Source organism: Alternaria postmessia, assembly GCF_024291825.1.
Source record: "Alternaria postmessia strain BMP 2775 chromosome Unknown scaffold_33, whole genome shotgun sequence".
In the NCBI taxonomy this organism is placed as follows: Eukaryota; Fungi; Ascomycota; class Dothideomycetes; order Pleosporales; family Pleosporaceae; genus Alternaria; species Alternaria postmessia.
Window position 1 is genome coordinate 47,519 of NW_026260106.1, and position 18,344 is coordinate 65,862.

At 51.6% G+C, this 18,344-nt stretch overlaps 9 protein-coding genes across 9 annotated transcripts; 5 read left to right on the forward strand and 4 right to left on the reverse strand.

Moving 5' to 3' along the window:
• Positions 1 to 277: 277 nt before the first annotated feature.
• On the reverse strand, positions 278 to 3,994 carry J4E82_005922 (uncharacterized protein; the record flags this gene model as incomplete). The annotated part of the gene is made up of 4 exons (XM_051732182.1): positions 278 to 347; positions 403 to 1,552; positions 1,601 to 3,902; positions 3,953 to 3,994. 4 exons carry the CDS (start codon positions 3,992 to 3,994, stop codon positions 278 to 280), a joined length of 3,564 nt encoding a protein of 1,187 aa, XP_051587973.1.
• Positions 3,995 to 4,635: 641 nt separating this feature from the next.
• Positions 4,636 to 5,224, forward strand: J4E82_005923 (uncharacterized protein; the record flags this gene model as incomplete). Its single annotated transcript, XM_051732183.1, has 5 exons — positions 4,636 to 4,640; positions 4,712 to 4,755; positions 4,806 to 4,941; positions 4,991 to 5,092; positions 5,143 to 5,224. The coding sequence occupies 5 exons, from the start codon at positions 4,636 to 4,638 to the stop codon at positions 5,222 to 5,224; spliced, it is 369 nt and encodes a 122-aa protein (XP_051587974.1).
• Positions 5,225 to 5,472: 248 nt separating this feature from the next.
• Positions 5,473 to 6,440, reverse strand: PRE6 (Proteasome subunit alpha type-4; the record flags this gene model as incomplete). The annotated part of the gene is made up of 4 exons (XM_051732184.1): positions 5,473 to 5,815; positions 5,863 to 6,250; positions 6,302 to 6,361; positions 6,410 to 6,440. 4 exons carry the CDS (start codon positions 6,438 to 6,440, stop codon positions 5,473 to 5,475), a joined length of 822 nt encoding a protein of 273 aa, XP_051587975.1.
• A 271-nt stretch (positions 6,441 to 6,711) lies between these two features.
• J4E82_005925 (uncharacterized protein) lies at positions 6,712 to 8,531 on the forward strand (the record flags this gene model as incomplete). The annotated part of the gene is made up of 4 exons (XM_051732185.1): positions 6,712 to 6,920; positions 6,970 to 7,903; positions 7,952 to 8,446; positions 8,499 to 8,531. 4 exons carry the CDS (start codon positions 6,712 to 6,714, stop codon positions 8,529 to 8,531), a joined length of 1,671 nt encoding a protein of 556 aa, XP_051587976.1.
• Positions 8,532 to 8,587: 56 nt separating this feature from the next.
• J4E82_005926 (uncharacterized protein) lies at positions 8,588 to 9,649 on the reverse strand (the record flags this gene model as incomplete). The annotated part of the gene is made up of 1 exon (XM_051732186.1): positions 8,588 to 9,649. The coding sequence occupies one exon, from the start codon at positions 9,647 to 9,649 to the stop codon at positions 8,588 to 8,590; it is 1,062 nt and encodes a 353-aa protein (XP_051587977.1).
• A 731-nt stretch (positions 9,650 to 10,380) lies between these two features.
• On the forward strand, positions 10,381 to 12,441 carry J4E82_005927 (uncharacterized protein; the record flags this gene model as incomplete). The annotated part of the gene is made up of 2 exons (XM_051732187.1): positions 10,381 to 10,467; positions 10,567 to 12,441. 2 exons carry the CDS (start codon positions 10,381 to 10,383, stop codon positions 12,439 to 12,441), a joined length of 1,962 nt encoding a protein of 653 aa, XP_051587978.1.
• Positions 12,442 to 13,279: 838 nt separating this feature from the next.
• J4E82_005928 (uncharacterized protein) lies at positions 13,280 to 14,830 on the reverse strand (the record flags this gene model as incomplete). The annotated part of the gene is made up of 2 exons (XM_051732188.1): positions 13,280 to 14,689; positions 14,741 to 14,830. 2 exons carry the CDS (start codon positions 14,828 to 14,830, stop codon positions 13,280 to 13,282), a joined length of 1,500 nt encoding a protein of 499 aa, XP_051587979.1.
• A 272-nt stretch (positions 14,831 to 15,102) lies between these two features.
• Positions 15,103 to 16,398, forward strand: FAL1 (RNA helicase; the record flags this gene model as incomplete). Its single annotated transcript, XM_051732189.1, has 3 exons — positions 15,103 to 15,388; positions 15,437 to 16,291; positions 16,340 to 16,398. 3 exons carry the CDS (start codon positions 15,103 to 15,105, stop codon positions 16,396 to 16,398), a joined length of 1,200 nt encoding a protein of 399 aa, XP_051587980.1.
• A 1,349-nt stretch (positions 16,399 to 17,747) lies between these two features.
• On the forward strand, positions 17,748 to 18,210 carry J4E82_005930 (uncharacterized protein; the record flags this gene model as incomplete). Its single annotated transcript, XM_051732190.1, has 2 exons — positions 17,748 to 17,773; positions 17,931 to 18,210. 2 exons carry the CDS (start codon positions 17,748 to 17,750, stop codon positions 18,208 to 18,210), a joined length of 306 nt encoding a protein of 101 aa, XP_051587981.1.
• Positions 18,211 to 18,344: the final 134 nt, after the last annotated feature.

The following is an 18,344-nucleotide window of genomic DNA, read 5'->3' on the forward strand; positions in this document are numbered from 1 at the left end:
TGCTTTTTCTACACAATCCCATTCGTCAATCCTTCTCTAGTGTCCCACTCTCCGCATTTCATCTCGATCGATTCTGCGCCGCTATCTGCTATGAGCCGTAGCCCATGACCCTGACATCGTCGGTAATCGTGCGTCTGTTCGAACTATCGTATTTTGCGATACATCATGTCTTCCGCATCCACATCCCCGAAAGCTGATGAGGCTGAAGTTTGCGCTAACGACGGGTTGGTTCCGCGTCTAAGGTTTCACAATGTTTTGGGACAAGCCCTGGAATGGCTCAAGCTCCTTTCAGTAGCTTCTGAGCTTCTTTGCTGGATAGGCCGAAGACATTGATCAGGTAGTCGAGTCTGCAAATTTTGTCAATACGACAAGCTTTAGGGTCAATCATTTAGTTTGACTTACTTGATGTCTCCAGCTATCCGCCGCCGCACTGCCTCGAACTCAACCTCAGCTTTATCTCTGGTGGCATCCTGTCTCTTCGAGTTGATCGTCTTGACGCGGAGCTTGAATGTTCCACTGACAGGACGGTGATCTGAGACTTTGATAGAGTCGTGTCGCCGGTAATCTAACTGCTTGATTCTACCCAAGCCGCGGTACAGCAACCGATCGCACCATGCTGGTGAACGCTGCTTCTCGGAGGTATCGTAATTGTCTGTCCCTACATCATACTTGTAAGTGGGAGCAAAGTTGATAGGCGCTTCTGTGAATGCACGCAAGCGGAACCCGGGATTGCGTTTGCGAGACAAAAGCAGTTGATCGCGCTCAAGAAGCTTCGCCAGATTCCCTTGCTGCACAGCGGCGACAACAGTATTGCGAGGCATCGCGTCGATGCGATAGTTGAGGTCACCGTTCAAGATACAGATCTCGTGGTCCAGAATCATAGATCCATCACCACCTCCAACAAAGTAGTTTGCGCACGAAGTTGGGGAGCGGTTCTTCGGTAATGGCGCGTTCTCCATAATTGCGGCGGCATCATTGTTGCGATGCACGGTCTGTGTCTGACCAGCTGCGAGATGGCAGTTGATAAAGCAGAGCGACGAATCGTCAATGAAGAAGCGCACTACGAGCGCACCCTTGTTACCGACTCGACCGCTGAAGCCAAGCTTGATCTCAGCTGCGCATACGTCGCGGATATTTGTCCGTTCAGAAGCCTTTATGAACACACAGGTGAAGAGACCGACAAGGTTGGCGGTATGCAAGAGAACATAATTCTCGTTTGGACTGTGTTCGTCCAGAACACGGACAAGGTGGTCTCGCCACGCCCGATATTGATGAGACATGTGCTCGTGTTCTGATGTCTCCTTGTGTTTCTTTCTCTTGAAGATACTCTTGGCGGTAATCTTCTTGTCCTCCAGATCTACCAACTCCTGGAAGCCAAAGACGAGAATATCGGGAGAATTGCCAGGCTCGATTATTTCCCGGAAGAAATTGCGATCCTGCTCTGTATTCCGTATGTTTGCGGGTTTGGTTGCGCCGGCGTTCCATGTCATGACTCGTGCTGAGAGCTCTCTGAACTCACAGTATTCAGAATCGCGTTGTTGCATCAAGTTTTCTGTAGAGCATTAGTATGGTACGACGAGGATAAATCAATCTCACTTACCGAGCCAATCCTCCTTCATCATCCCGTCCCAGACACGCAACATGCTGTCCGTTCCCAAAGACGCGACCTGGAATCTATCGAGCTTCCAGATACTGGTACGATCGGCCAAAATGCCCGCGATTGGTTTGTCGTGTGCCTTCCAATCTTTCAACACCTTCCAGGGGGTCGATTTGGTCTCGTACACGTATATCATTCCAGTACTGTAGCCAGCCCAAAGGAAGTCACCAACACCAACCAGGGAGCTGATTTTATACACACTGACATTCACAATTCCAAGACATTCAAAGCTCTTCTTGGAGTAGATTGTGACTTTCCCATCAGCGTGTCCAAAGTACATCTTATCCGGCTGACTGCTGATGATAGCACCAGAAGTGACGTCTCCGACATTAAGCTGAGACAAAGGTCCCTGTGTCAACTGCTGGAAGTAGTTGTTGTCTGATGTACGAGCGTAAACTCGTATGTCTTTCGTCGAAGCTACCCACAACTGGGAGCCTGAGATTATGGAAAAGGTGCTTCCACGAGGGATGCGGTAAGTGAGCGGCGCCTGCTGCAAAGAAGGACATCCTGACTCGTCTGCTGGCCAAATGTGCAAAACGCCATCCTCGTCGAGAGACCACATTTCTGAGGCATAGCGGAAGATTTTGGTGACCACACTCCTCGCGTGCGCGTTACTCTTAGTGTACACTACACTTTGTGTGGGTATGTCAATTTCATGCATTTCGCCGGTATTCGTCCCTAGCCATAACCGCTTGCCTTCGTCCTCAACGTCCTTGGCTGGCCGAAATGCAATCGCTGTGGCTTTGACTGTGTCACCATGGGCGAGACTCATAAGCAGTCGCCCATTCAAAACGTTCCAAACATTGGTCACATATCCGGTCGTACATATGTAATCACCACAAATCGCGAACAGTTTGGTCTCGTAGCCTGTCGGAATGCCAGCTACGCCATCCGGAAACACTGGTGGCCTTCGATTCGCTTGTGACGAGTCTGGGTAGTCTGTTAGAGCAGTCGCCGGTTGTTTTTCTGCGCCTGTGTCCTCCTCGTCCGAGTCATAAGTGTACGGCTGTGATAGCTGCGATGCTTGCACGGTTGGCTGGGAAGGCCGTCGCATTTCCCCAGAGTTTCGTGGAGGCGGTGGCTTCGGGGGTTCTAACGCTTTTCCGGGACTAGCGGATATGGCGCCAGTTGTGTTGTTCCGCCGGGGAGGGGGCATGAATTTGTTGTTTGTCTCCTGTACTAACTGACCAGGCCGGGTCTGGTCAAAAGACCGTCGCACTGGCAAGTCAGGGGGTGCTGCTCTCTGCAGTTGCACGCTCTTCCGCAAGTCGAAGTTGTCTTTCTCTCGTCGCATGGGTAACGATGGGCGGTCTTCTGGGAGGTCATTCGGTGATGGTGGAGGCATAGTTTTCTTGAAGGGTTGCTTCCCAGGTATGCGAGAGTCTGTAGATGGTGGATGAGCTGGAAAGTATCCATTGTTACTAGGAGTGAACTTTGGTTTAGAGAACCCTGGAATAACTGGTGGAGAAGGCTCTCCCTTGACGCTATCTCCACTACTGCTGGGTGGCGTACTGAATGGAGACACATCTACAGCATCAGATGTTGCTTCGGGTGCTAGGTTTGTGCGAGCTGCACCGTCAACAGAAATCGGTTTTGGTGGGATCTTGGGCTTTCCGGCTCGATTTACGGGTGGTGGCGCAGGCGGCGCAGAGGATACTGGTCGGTCACCCTTTCGTGGATCGTTGGAGGGGCCATTGCCCGTATGAGATGGGAAGACAGGTTTCGCATCCACACCAGGAGTACCATTGCGACTGGGCATTTTGAAGAATCTTTTCCCCCCAGACGCTGACGAGGGCGAATCCAGTGCTACGTGCGAGATGGGTTTCGAAGGCTGCGGCGAGTGTATGGGGGATGCGGAAGACTTGGGTGGTGATCTTGGTGATTGGACAGTGACTTTTGGAGGCGACCTTGTGGGCGACCTTGTAGGCGACCTGGGCGGAGAGAAAGCCATCATCGATGTCGGTCTTGGTTTTGGATTGCCCCATAGCGACCGTCCGAGGGTGTTCGAGCGCGGTGTCACTGTCCCACTCCCACTGTAGTCGGCCACACTGGGCGAGGGTCTCTCGGTATAGTCTCTATCCCTCGGCATGTCTAGGGATATGCGCCCGTCTGTTCTCCTGTTGTCCTCTGGCATGGGAAGGCGGTCGCCGGCGCCAGGAGAGCGCTGTCTCGGGGTGGCAGGCGCGGGTGATTTGTTTGTGCTGAGGAGGTTCTCGAATTGGGCGCGGAGGGAAGACACTGGCTTCTGTACTGGGAGTCAGCAACTGTTTCGTCGTGCAGACAAGGCGCACTCACAATCGAGGAGCCATCCTGCGTCTCCTCTTGCTGGTTCTCCATGATGTGTGTTTGTTTTGTCGTCAGCCGGCACCGGAGGGTATCCTATAGCTGCGCATCGACCAGTAAGGTCTTCTTCCCATTTGGCGCTTCTTGTGATGATGGAAGGGGAGGCTGTCGCTCGTGAGCGGTCATGCAGCCAGCGCTACTAGGGACACGATCCAGAAATAGAGGGAGTGGTAGTGGATACGGTGGCGGTGCGTCGTGGTAGAGGCCCGAGAGTGCCTGTAGGGCTCCCTAGTGGAGACGCGTATACTGTCCTGCTAAGAATGTTCGGCGACAGGGAATACCGGCGACAGCGCGGGGGTGCAAGTGTTTCAGCAGCAGTCGGAATGCACACGCTCTGGCGACGGCTGTGAAGTGCTGTCCGATCCGCTCAGGCGACCTCTCCGGCTGACGGGCGATGGATGTTGCTTCTCTGCGTTGGGCGCGGGCGGCTTGAAGCGGTGTTGTCGTGTCTTGTTACTGCCATTCCCCACAGCTAACCAGCACGGAACCCTGCACACCACCGACGGCAAGGCGATCAGGCACCGGCGAATTATAGACGAGCATACAAAACGCCAAACTAGCACCTGGGCAACCTGCAGCCGTCAGTCTGTTGTACGTTCCATAGTAGTCGCATAGTCACTTGACCGTCGCCCGCCATGTGGTAAGCACACCTTCTTTCTTGCCCGCGAGACTCCCCGCAATCACCTCCGCGGCTGGCTGATGTCCATGCAGCAAACACGTCCTCAATGCCCAAGTCGCCATCCGCTCGCCATGCTGTATGTCGCCCGCGCCTGACATGTGCGCGATGAATACTGAGAACTGCTAGGCAAGAAATGGTTCGACTGCGCAGAATGTCACCAGGAGCAGAGCGACCACCCGCTGATGCAGACATTTGACATGGTCTTCATCTGCAAAAAGTGCAAGAAAGCCTTCCGCAAAGATGCGCGCGAATTCGAGGACGCGTGAGTAGTAGAAATATATTTGAGCTGGCGCCTGGCTGATCAAGAGTAGCGACGAGTACTGCCCGCACTGCGACAACCACTTCGTTTTAGAGGCAAAGACACCCAAGGCATCATTGCAAGTCGAAGGCGAGGACGCCCGCATAGACTCCCGGTATGTCGCCTTTGAGTTTAGTGCATGACGCACGTCTAACCACTCTTCAGAATGCTCAAAGACGACCGTGTACGGGGCGAGGAAATGCGCACGATATTCGATGTCAAGGAGGCGCCGAACAAGCTGGGTTGAAGGACTGCATGCATAGGGATCCACGATACTATGCGTAACACAAGCTACAGAGCAACAGGGCAGGGGTACCACACCAATGAACATCACGCGACGAGCGGGGGGTTGGACGTGGGAAGGAGCATCGTGGTGCGCTAGATTGCCATTTATGAGCACTAGCTGGTCGTATCTGCATTATACAGGTTCATAAAGTCTATCACCAGACGCCACTGCTGTTCATGCCTTTTCGCCATCACTCGTTAACCACGCCCTTACGCGCCACCAGCTCCTGAGCCCTCAGCTGGGGTCTGACGGGTTAGGATAGCGGCCTGGCCTGTACCGGGCTGCCGTCCAGGCCTCCTGTTCGCCGCCTCTTCCTGCTTCTCTGTGTTGATGTTTTCCACGTACTTCTCGATATCCTCGACAGGCAGCATTTCGATGGGCTTTCCAGGCGCCATGATCGCGATCTCAATGTTCTTAGCACCAGTCTGCACTACCTCTAGTAGTGACTTGACTGTCAGTTTAATCGTCTCTTCCCGGTCCATGCCTTCCTTGTGGTTGCGCTCCAGGAACTCGCGGACTGTCTTGCTCGATCGGCCGATGGCATTTGCTTTCCTTCATTGTATTAGCACATACAGTTTGTTTCCGTCAACGCAACTTACCATGCTGAGTAGATACCAGAGGGCTCAGTCTGGTACAGGCGCGGGGTCTTGTCGTTAGGGTCGAAGCCGACTATCAGCGTGCTGATGCCGAACGGTCGGACACCACCACTCTGCGTGTATCTCTGCTGCACACCGGCAACATACTTGGTGATGTACTCTATCGATACGGGGTCTTCAACTGTCAAGCGATGTGATTGTGCTTCCAGGCGGGCCTTGTCGACAAGGATACGGGCGTCGGCGTTCAGTCCAGCGAAGGCAAGGGCAACGTGGGTGTCGACGAGGCAGATCTTGGAGGGTGTGATACGGGTGTCTTGCAGCTTCATTGCTGATCGCTTCTCGCAGCCGAGTACTACTATGTCCGAGCCCTTGACACCAACGGCGCATGTTCCTGAGGCGAATAAGCATCTCATGTTTACCATCCCTTTCACAGACTACGCACCTCGCTTTACGGCCTCGAGCGCATATTCGACCTGGAAGACGTGACCGTCAGGACTGAAGACTGGCATAATTAGCTAGGCCCGCATCCTCATGGGTTGGTTGTTTGTACCGGAGAGAGCTCGATCGTAGCCGGATGCCATTGTGAGAGATTTTGTGAAGTGGTTCTTGAGTTCTCTATTATTTCCCTGGTATACGGCAACGAAATGTAACAAGAAGTGGTGGGGCAATAGAGTACGACAGTCGTCAAGCTGGTCTCGGAGCTCCAGAGCTGTCCGCGTCGCTGCTCCCGCCTAAACTACGCCAAGCCATCTGGCCTGTGCGCTCCCTGTCGACTTATGTCATCATGGTAGATATTCACGATGGCGAATGATTATTTCCGCCGCTGTCGCATTGCTCCCTCAGTCAACCATAATGGCATCTTCAGCGCGCCTAGTCTCGTCCCTGCGGCGAACTGCCTTCTCTTCTCGCGTTGCATCGCGCTATCAATATTTGCGACCGACAAGTCAAGTCCGATGGACGGGTAGTACATCAGCGAGTTCGGAGCCTCATCAGCCAGACGAGCATGGCGGAGTCAAGGGCCCAACCGCGTCGGCACAATCCATCAAATTCACTTCAGAGTCGTATGTGTTGAGGTCTGAGCAGTTTTCACATTTTGCTGATGCCAAGCAGATACCCGCATCTCCAAAGAGACTCCAAATTTGCCAAGGTCAGCGAGGAGCATGTAAAATATTTCCAGGATCTCTTAGGTTCCGACTCGGCAGTCATAGATGGTGTGACGAAAGATGCATCGGAAGATATTGAGGCGTTCAACAGTGACTGGATGCGCAAGTTCCGCGGCCATACCAAAGTAGTCTTGAAGCCTAAATCTACCGAGGAAGTCAGCAAGATCCTCAAATACTGCAATGACAACATGCTCGCTGTAGTACCTCAGGGTGGTAACACTGGACTTGTCGGTGGCTCTGTGCCCGTATTCGACGAGATTGTGATCAACATGCAGAGGATGAACGAAATCAGGTCTTTCGACGAAGTATCTGGTATCCTAGTCGCTGATGCCGGTGTGATCCTAGAGAATGCCGACAACTTTCTCGCCGAGAAGAACCACATCTTCCCATTAGATCTTGGGGCAAAGGGTTCTTGCTACATTGGTGGCAATGTCGCGACAAACGCTGGTGGACTCCGTCTCCTGCGATATGGTAGCTTCCACGGAAATGTCCTAGGAATCGAGGCGGTCCTGCCAGACGGTACCGTTGTAGATGATCTCTCCACACTCCGGAAGAACAACACTGGCTACGATCTGAAGCAGCTGTTCATCGGTGGAGAAGGCACCATTGGTATCATCACCAAGGTTTCCATCATCTGCCCGAGAAGATCGCCCGCTGTCAATGTTGCATACTTTGGTCTAGAAAGCTACGAGAAGGTCCAGAAAGCCTACATTGAGGCCAAGGGACATTTGTCTGAGATTCTGTCAGCCTTCGAATTGATGGATGGTCGCACACAAAAGCTGGTCAACAGGGTAAAGGGTAAGAAGATGCCGCTGGAAGGCGAGTATCCCTTTTACTGTCTGATCGAGACCAGCGGCTCTAACGCAGACCACGATAACGAGGTAAGTCACCTGTTGCTGTACAAAAAAACCGACGACTAACGTGTGCAGAAATTGCAAGCCTTCCTTGAACACGTTATGGAAACAGAGGTTGTATCAGATGGTGTTCTTGCCCAAGACCAAACTCAAATTCAAGAGCTCTGGTCATGGCGTGAAGGCATTACCGAGTGTCTCGGTCACGATGGAGGTGTCTACAAGTATGACTTGTCGATACCTATCGGTGAGCTCTACGATCTTGTCAACGAGACACGCGACCGCTTGACAGAGGCTGGCCTGCTTGGAAATGACGCCTCACACCCTGTAGTTGATGTTGTCGGATACGGCCACATGGGTGACGCGAACCTGCACCTCAACATCCCAGTCAGGAAGTTCGACAAGTCTGTAGAGAAGCAGCTTGAACCCTTCGTATACGAGTGGGTACAAAAGCGAAACGGCAGCATCAGTGCCGAGCACGGCTTGGGAGTAACGAAGAAGCCATACATTGGATACAGTAAGAGTGAAACCATGATCAAGCTGATGAAGCAGATCAAGGATCTCTATGATCCCGTAAGTGGCCCAACCCGCTCGTCCCGTCTCCGATCCAGGCTAACACAGGTAGAACGGAATCATGAACCCCTACAAGTACATATAGATAGACGCTGCTACATACCTTGCAGACCATTCATATCCATATTCATATCCACCATCTTATATCTTACTCCTCTCTTTGCCCAGTAACTTGACGGCATTGCCCTGATAAATCGCCTCCCTCTCCTTCTCACCAAACAAATTCTCCAAACCATCCTTCATTCTTTCTGCAAACGCCTTCACGAACTGCGTCTGCGTAAAAGGAAAATCACTTCCATACAACAACTTCTGATACGAGATCTCAAAACCCTCGATAAATGCCTTCAGCTGCCCCTTCCCTCCACTTTCTCCGTCAAAAACAAAACCCGCAAGGTCGAAATAGAACTGCTCGTCAAGCTGCCTCCGCACCGTTGAGGCATTCAACTTTCGTCCTCCCGGTACCACACTTGAGAATTGGATGAATCGAGTCATGAGCGGCGGTAACCCTCCTCCGGAGTGCGGAATGATGAACTTGATATTCGGACACCGATCCACGGTCCCCGTGCTGAAAAGATTGATTACCGCCCTTGCAGTATCAAAGAAAAACTCGAAGATTGGGACAGGGTATTGTTCGCCGAATGGTAGTGCATCTGTGGTTTGAGACGTATTCGCACTACCCCCGTGTTTCATGCAAGGCTTCGTAGGATGGATAAACACAGTCGCACCGATATCATTCAGCTTGTCGAACACAGTGTCCAATGCATCGTCCCCAATATAGTACCCATGGTAATTCGTCAGTAACCCAAATCCCTCCACACCTTCTTCCATACATTTATCGATCTCAGCTAAACTGGCTTCGACATTCGGTAACGGGAGTGCAGCCCACACGCCGAAACTATCGGGATGTTTTTGCTTGAGAGATGAGGCGTAAGCATTGCATTGTCTTGTCAAGTCTATGCCTAGTGATGGGTTACTGGATTTGATGTGTGTTCCGGGGCTGGAGATGGACAGGATGGATTTGGAGACATTGGCAATCTTCATCATTTCCAAGTGACGATCTGGCGACCACTCAGGAATTGCGGGCATGCCGTCAGGACGGGTGTGGCCGTTTGCTGCCAGGGCAGTGCGGTAGAAAGGTGGGAGAAAATGGGAATGGACATCTATCCGTTGGGGTAGTGTGTGTGTCATGTTGGTCGTGGTCATTTGTTGTATAACCGTGATTCGTTGCGATGAGGATGTGGTTATGTGTGCTAAGAGGAAGGTCAGGATGAAGATGATAATGAACATCGTAGTGCTACCTTTCTAGGTGTCGTACAGAAATCCTCATGTCATGTTAACAACGATATGCGGTGAGTAGAGTCGTGGCCTATTGAGATCATAGCTTTGTCAGAAGCAAAGAATACGAGTACTACTTATGCACTGCAATGCACTTCACCTGCAGCGTTAACCTTGGAAGTGTCATGTTGACCATCGGGACCCCGCCTCGGTAGAGATCGTCCAGCATCCCATTAATCCCGTTGTGTGCCACGAGCGAAGAATAGACTTTCGTCATGTATCATGATTCTATCGCCCATAGAGTGCTCTAAGAGAGATAGTATTGCGGGGTCGCGTGCCAGTACTTTGTATACCGCTCTCCGTCCGATGAGCCAGATAAAGTGTGCCATGATGTCATGTTAGCTCGCAAGCATTTTTCATCTCAGTGAAAACAGCCTCCTCCACAAAGTGAAATGCTTATTGCATAGTTTCGCCGCCGGTTCACCTAAATGCTGGATGTAGCGCGCCGATACAGGATAAGGATCCTGGCTGCAGATCCGTGCCCCACACGCGGCTTCCAGATGAGCTGCCCTCACTTTTTTGTCATTCACCACTTGCAGCCATGACACAACGTCTTCCGCAACGCCACCTTTTTCTCTACCCTCAATTGCGAATCCAAGATGGAGAGGATTACGGATAAGATTAACGCGCTGCCTGATGGCGCCAACTACTTCTCTCTGGAGTTCTTCCCACCGAAAACGGCAATGGTGAGTTGCCCCGCTTGCACGCGACGGATGTGGAAGGGACGAAGCATGGAAGGATATAGGGAACTATGCACCCGAGAATAGTTTCTGATAGTCTTATAGGGTTTTTCGAACCTCCAAACTCGATTAGAGCGCATGTCACAGGCTCTTCGACCACTCTTCGTTACCGTCACCTGGGGTGCCGGCGGATCAACAGCCACCAAGTCGCTCGAACTCGCAGAGATATGCCAGCGCCAATTAGGCCTCACAACATGTTTACATCTCACATGCACGAACATGAATCGTCAGCTCATCGACGACGCGCTCGAGCAGGCGAAGGTGTTGGGCATTCGGAATATCCTGGCACTGAGGGGTGATGCGCCACGCAGCGAAGAGTATCGGGATGAAGGAACACCGCCAGAACAGGACTCGAATAAGGACTTCACATGGGCAATCGATCTCGTCAAATACATCCGAAAAGAGTATGGGGACTACTTCTGCATCGGTGTCGCTGCGTATCCGGAGGGTCATTCGGACCAGAGCCACCCTCAGCATCAGGATCCGCAGTTTGATCTGCCATCCTTGATTGAGAAGACAAAGGCTGGTGCAGACTTCATTATGACCCAACTTTTCTACGATGTCGAAGCCTACGACAAGTTTGAGAAGATGCTAAGGGAGCACGAGAGTGGAGTGTTCAAGACGATACCGATCATACCGGGGTTGATGCCGATACAGTCGTATAAGATCTTGCTTCGAACAACCACGCTATCGCACGCAAAGCTACCTTCGGATATGTTGGCGCGACTGGATGCGGTGAAGAGCGATGACGAACTGGTGAAGCAAGAGGGTGTCAAGATCATGGACGAAATGGTGGAACACATCAAGGCGCGACCAGATACTTGTAGGAGAGGATTCCACTTCTACACATTGAATCTGGAGAAGGCGGTATCGCACATCGTGGAAGACACGCACCTCATACCATCGACCATTGACGACAATGACGATGTCATTGTAGAGACAACACCAGCTATCAACCTTGAGCCACCACCGAACGGCTTTGTGCCTCACAGGAGGCGATCATCAGCTGTTAATTCTGGCCCACGGAACAGGGTAATCATCTCACACTCGTCCGCTGCCAAGTCAAGCAATTATTCGTATGAAGCCACAGAAGAAGAGGCTGGTGTGCCGCGCGGCCCGATCAACACCCGCGCGAATACATTGGCAATCTCAGAAGGCGAAGGTTCATTAGGTCGTGAAGCCACCTGGGATGATTTCCCTAACGGTCGTTGGGGTGATGCGCGTTCGCCTGCGTTCGGTGAGATCGACGGATACGGTCCAACGCTGCACGTCTCAACGCCGCAAGCCCTCAAGCTTTGGGGTCATCCAGTGGAGAAGGATGACATTTCGAAGCTCTTCCGCCGCCACATCGAAGGAGACCTTGAGGCCATACCCTGGAGCGAACAGAGCCTCTCGCCTGAAACCTTGACTATCAGCAAGCAGCTCCTCGCCCTCAACGCAAAGGGGTGGTGGACAGTCGCCTCACAACCTGCTGTCAATGGCGTCAAATCTACCGATCCCGTCTTTGGTTGGGGCCCTAAGAATGGCTACGTCTTCCAAAAACCATTTGTAGAGTTCTTCATCCCCGCCTCTGAATTTGCTGCCCTCAAACCCAAGCTCGACGCCCACGAACAAGTCACCTACTTCGCCGGCAATGCTGCCGGAGAGTTTGAAGCTAGTCAAGAAGATGGAGTGAATCCTGTCACTTGGGGTACATTCGCAGGTAAAGAGATTGTCACGCCTACTATCATCGAGGCTGTCAGTTTCAGGAGTTGGCTTGACGAGGCCTTTAGCATTTTCCAAGAGTGGCAGAGGATTTACCCTCCGAGGAGTGCGAGCAGCACGTTGCTTGGAGCTTTGCGACGCGACTATTGGCTTGTAAACGTTATTTGGGGCGATTTTGTCCAAGGAGAGGGGTTGTGGGAATTTTTGGAACAGTAACTTGTGGACACAGGCAGGCGTATGTGCCGGAGGGTGTATATGTAGATGTGAGAATATTGCAAAGCTCAAGTTTTCTGGTTACTAGTCGAGGAATTGTTCTTCTAATCTCCCGCAGCTGGTCCGCTCGTCGTTCTTTCCATATTGACGTGCTTCTCCATGGTTTGCTCGCCACTTCCTCTTATCGGATTCAACCTGCATCTGGAAGGCTATCAGATCACAATGGCATAGCTCTCCCAGTGTTGCGGCTTCTACCCTATAGTCTTCCAAAGTCTTGGTTCACAGATTCTTGGGGCCACGACTGCACGTCGGCTCGAGCCCCTGACGCGCAAAGAGATTGGATACACTTCAAAGGCACAGCATGTATTTCGGCATAGCTGAATATGGGCATATAAGCAACCCATCGTTCATAGACAGTGATATCGTGTTGTCCAGGTGATCTTTTTCCAACTTTCGTATCTTCAGGTATCCTATTTTACACAACTTCCAGGTGCACCCACACCCGTACGGGGGTGCGTACCTGTATACGCAACTCCAGAACGCCAGCCATGCAAAGTTTTACTGGCTTGTAAGCTCTTCTGGATTAGAAAGCAAGCGCCAAAATTCAGTGATATAAGAATGAAGCACAACAAATAGGTGTAATAGCACTGATGAAATCGACGCAACGCTCGTTGACTTACAGGACCGGCTCTTGATTCCCTGCAAATCCGCCATATTGTAAGGTTGTGTATTCGAAGATGCCGAGTTCAATGCGTTCGTTTAGTCGATGTACGAACTGAAAGCCGTTTCTTCACTGAGAAAGGACAGACCAGACGTGATATATCCGAATCGAGATGACCGCTCACAGCATGCCTGCAGCAGCCAAATCCCGGTAGACCTTCTCCGGCATGACATTGCCTTCGTTGTCCTCCATCTCGACCACGTTCTCAGCAAGCAACTTCTGCTTCTTTTGGTCCTTTTGAATCTTTCGCCATAGCTCCTCGGCTTCCTTGATGCTCGTGATTTCCCTGAAAAGGGTAGTGTTGGTGATCCCGAGACACTTGAGACCGTGGATGTGACGAGGCTCGTTGAAGTGCTTGTCGAATGCACGCCTACCCATGTATACGAAGTTTCCACAAATCTCGCAAGGAAACTCGACACCGAGTCCGTGGAGCTTGTAAAGCCAGAAGGGGATGGGCTTGCCATCCCAGGCAAGTGGTAGCTTGAGCGGGTTGTATATCTTGTCTTCGCTGTCAGATTCATCGTCCTCCTCTTTTCCACCGTTCTCAGGTCTCTCGGAATACAGTTGCTCTAGCTCTTGTTGTCGCTCGCGCTCAGTCATACCCTGCTTCCGCTCGACGTTGACCTTGGTGTCGCCACGCTCCGTCTGCATGGCTGCAGCGAGCTTTCGTATCCGGAACTCTCGTTCGGCAACCGCACGCTCCTTGAAGCGTTGCAGATCTGTGGAGGCACCGCTTGTCTGCTTCTCGCCGTCTTGCGCACCATTCTGACTCTCCTGTACTGCTTTCTTGTGCTTTTTGCCTGACAGATGCGCTTCGTAGACGGTCTCTTTCGAGAATCCCTTCTTGCAAGCTGAGCACCAGATACCCTCGCCCTGTGCTTCACCATTGACTGGTGCAGATGCCGATGTCTTCTTCTCCCAGCCCGGAACCTCATCTTTCTCCCATAATTCCTCGAACTCCTTATCAAAGTTAGCGAAGAGCTTGTCCAAGTTCTCCAGTGGCTTCGTCCGCCGCATGAAGCTCTCGAGATAGTCTTGCAGGGCTTTCAAGTAATGAAAGTAGCCCTCTGACTTCTTCTGCTCTCGTCGAATGTTGCATTGTGGAGGGGTGAAGACATCGAACAGATCGAGGTACTGTAGATAGGTCAGGCGGCGCGCGTTTTGTTGAACGGGAAGGTTCAAGTACTGCTCGTGCAGCGTGGTCAGGTCAAAGAAGCGACCAAATCCCTCTTCGCCGGTAAACATGGAGTCGATGGCTGCGATTGATTGTACGTGTTCTTCGGGTGAGCGTTTCTTGTAAGCCTTCTCCAGGTTCTCGACGGGCTCGTTCGGGTATCGGTTGTGGAAGTCTTTAATCGATGCGATCTCTTTCATGAAAGACTCCATCGGGTCGCCCATGGTAAGGCCGCGCACCTCGTCCTCCTTCTTGTTGTCCTCATCTTGGTAGATCTTCAAAAGGCGACTCGACTGGCTTTCGATTTGCTCGAGGAAGCGCGCGATATCGTGATCGCGTGCGAGACGATCGCGGATCTGATTTGATGTAAGCATGTGATTGGCAACAGACGCAATAGATGTACCTACGTGTGGGGGGTCTTCAAGAAGTCGCTCTGCAGCGGCGTCCTCGAGGCGCTCCAAGTCCTCATGAAGTTGGCGCTGGTCTTCCAAAAGCATATTTGCGGTCGCCTGTAGTAATTATGAGTCTTTCGTGTAGCAGCGGTTCGGTAGTGAATGTGCAGACCTTTGCGGCGGTGACGATGTCGAGCTGCTGGTGAAGGCTGTCGCGGCGACATAAATCGCAAAACGCGCTAGTAAACGGAGCTAGCCCGCCGAGGCTCCGGCCCTCCGCAAAGCTCAGGCGCAACTACTCCCAAACTTTCTTGCACATCGCGAACGATTGTCGAAACCCACCGTATACCCGATACACCCCCCGAACCACAGACAAAATGGCCGACGGAATCGATCGAAATGCCGACGACAAGATGGAGTTCTCCACCTCCAAGGAGGTCACGGTCGCGCCAACCTTCGAGGCAATGCACCTGAAGGAGAACTTGCTACGCGGTATCTACGCCTACGGTTACGAATCGCCTTCAGCGGTGCAGTCACGTGCTATTGTGCAAATCTGCAAAGGTCGCGACACTATTGCGCAGGCGCAGTCCGGAACAGGAAAGACTGCGACTTTCTCCATCTCTATCCTTCAGGTCATCGACACAGCTGTACGCGAGACTCAGGGTACGTCATATATCGTGTGGCAGGAAGGACTATACTAACAAGACACAGCACTCGTGCTGTCGCCCACCCGTGAACTTGCGACCCAGATTCAGCAGGTTATCGTGGGTCTCGGTGACTACATGAACGTACAGTGCCATCCTTGCGTTGGAGGAACAAATGTCGGCGAGGACATCCGCAAGCTTGACTACGGCCAGCACGTCGTCTCTGGAACCCCGGGACGCGTTGCTGACATGATTCGCCGCCGCAACCTTCGCACACGCAACATCAAGATGCTCGTTCTCGACGAAGCCGATGAGCTTCTCAACCGAGGTTTCCGTGAGCAAATCTACGACGTGTACCGCTACCTACCGCCCGCGACACAGGTCGTAGTTGTTTCAGCTACCCTTCCATACGATGTGCTCGAGATGACAACCAAATTCATGACGGACCCCGTGCGCATTCTAGTTAAGCGTGACGAATTGACGCTGGAGGGCCTCAAGCAATACTTTATCGCTATCGAGAAGGAAGAGTGGAAGTTTGACACGCTGTGCGATCTCTACGACACACTCACCATTACACAAGCAGTCATCTTCTGCAACACCCGCCGCAAGGTTGACTGGCTCACAGACAAGATGCGCGAGGCCAACTTTACCGTATCCTCCATGCACGGAGAGATGCCCCAGAAGGAGCGAGACAGCATCATGGCAGACTTCCGCCAGGCCAACTCTCGCGTCCTCATCTCAACCGATGTGTGGGCGCGTGGTATTGACGTGCAACAAGTGTCGCTGGTCATCAACTACGATCTTCCCTCGAACCGTGAGAACTACATCCACAGGATCGGTCGAAGCGGGCGATTCGGACGCAAGGGTGTGGCCATCAACTTCGTCACCCAGGATGATGTTCGTATCCTCCGTGACATTGAGTGTAAGTTTCATCGGGTCTCCTCCTCAAATCAGTCGCTAACTGCCGCAGTGTACTACTCTACCCAGATTGACGAGATGCCTATGAACGTTGCGGACCTGCTCTCATAAACTGTCGAGCGAGATAGAAGCGCATTGCGCAAAACGAACATGAAACGTCAGACATAAACGTTCAAGGCGATGAGGTCGTATAGACGCTCAATCAGGGAACATTACCCGCTCCGAGCGGCGCACTGGAAGTGGAGGAAGGGGCTCTCTAGCCGAGCAGTAAGCCCACCTCCGTCATGAGGCTTGTCTTTCCCTGGCTAACTTTGCGATTCTGGCCAGAATTAAATTGTAACAAATACCCACAAGATGCCTACAAACCACGAAATCGATGGTTTCCGATGATTCTTCGCGGTGCTCTAACTCGATGACTACATTTAGTCTCAACTTTCACTATCATACTATAATGATCTGAATCCACGGTATATTCAATGGCACGATAAGCTCATTCTCGATTGCGAATTTTTAACTCCAGAATTTGGTCTCCCATGATCATGTGTAGCACCGCTAGTGTACGAAACATGAGGCACGTCGAACATATTACGCTTGTCGCTCACAATGGTAATTACAACGTAACCTTCTGCCAGATAGAGGGTGGAATCTAAATCGTCAATACTTCATCAATAGATCACACATCAATTCCAGGTGCAAATTACTGTCGCGCATGTCTATGGGTCGCTCGCACACCAAGTCTCTGTGTGCTTCTTTTGTGGCAGCGGATTGAGTTGCTTGGCCGATTCGACAACGCGACCTCTTGAAATGGCAATGATGTACTTGTAGGGCGATACTCTATCTATTGAGACTACGACCTCTTCTCAGGCCACAGTGAAGCGTTAGTATATGTATCATATGCTACAAATTTCTGCTTATAATGCAGGTGGATTATTTATGATCGCCTTGTTGCTCAAAGGGAGCCTCCTGTTGCAGACAAAACATATAAATTGTTGAACTTTGTAAGCAACTCGCTGATTACAGATCACCACAGCACGGCTGGTTGCAATGGATGGGAACCACATCATACAAGCCAGTGGGTCCACCAGCGAACGAAACGGCAGGATACGTGTAAGGCTGCGGTCATATGTAGACCCCACTCATGAAGTCCGTATGATGCATGGGCCGATGGTACAAGGTATAGATTCAATGATGCTTCGGTGCAAAAGTATTGAGATGGATCACTTAGTGACGGAAACAGAAATCTGCGAGTAACCTGCAGATAATGATCGCGCTCCGGCTCCTCTTATGCTTGGCCTCCCCTCATTGATCTCGCAATACCATGGTGTTGAGTTGTAGGGCTTTGCATGATGTATGGACCCTGCCTCAACATCTTCATTCAACCTATCAACCTATCCTTAGCCCCTGGCCATCCCGATACCGCATACGTTTTCCGTGATATCATGATCATGTATGCCCCAAGTATGGTAGAAGGGGAAGCATGTCGAGAGTATAAATCTCAGTCTAAATCCACTACAATCACTTCGACAAGAACCTTCTAATCGACACTTCGAGTACGTATTTCCATTACTCTTAATATTTTCTTTCTTGTGTCTTTATATCTCAACCTGTATTCACGATAGCAAAAACACCTAACGTCCTCTTAGACCTTACCAAGAAACGTACATTCTTACATCCTCATCAGCCCCCCAGCCCAGCATCAATCCACCCGTCAAGATGCAGCTCATCTCTGTCGTCACCGTCGCCCTCGCTGTCTTCACCGGCGCCGCCTTCGCCAACCAGGAGAAGACCGACGTCAAAGCCATTGGCAATACGCAAACCCCGCCGCCTCCTGCCATCCGAAAGAAGACGACCAGCACCGCATTTTCAGACGCCACCACACCCATACATTCAGCCCAAACTATCTACCCTGTCATTGAAGTATAGACCGACCATCTCGTGTCTGTCCATCGTATTCAGAATACGTTCATACAATCTGCTCTACGATGTGAAGATTGCGGATCCCAGGTGGTGGGCGTTAAAGTCAGGAGAGATGGCTAGTTGGACTACTGTTATGGATT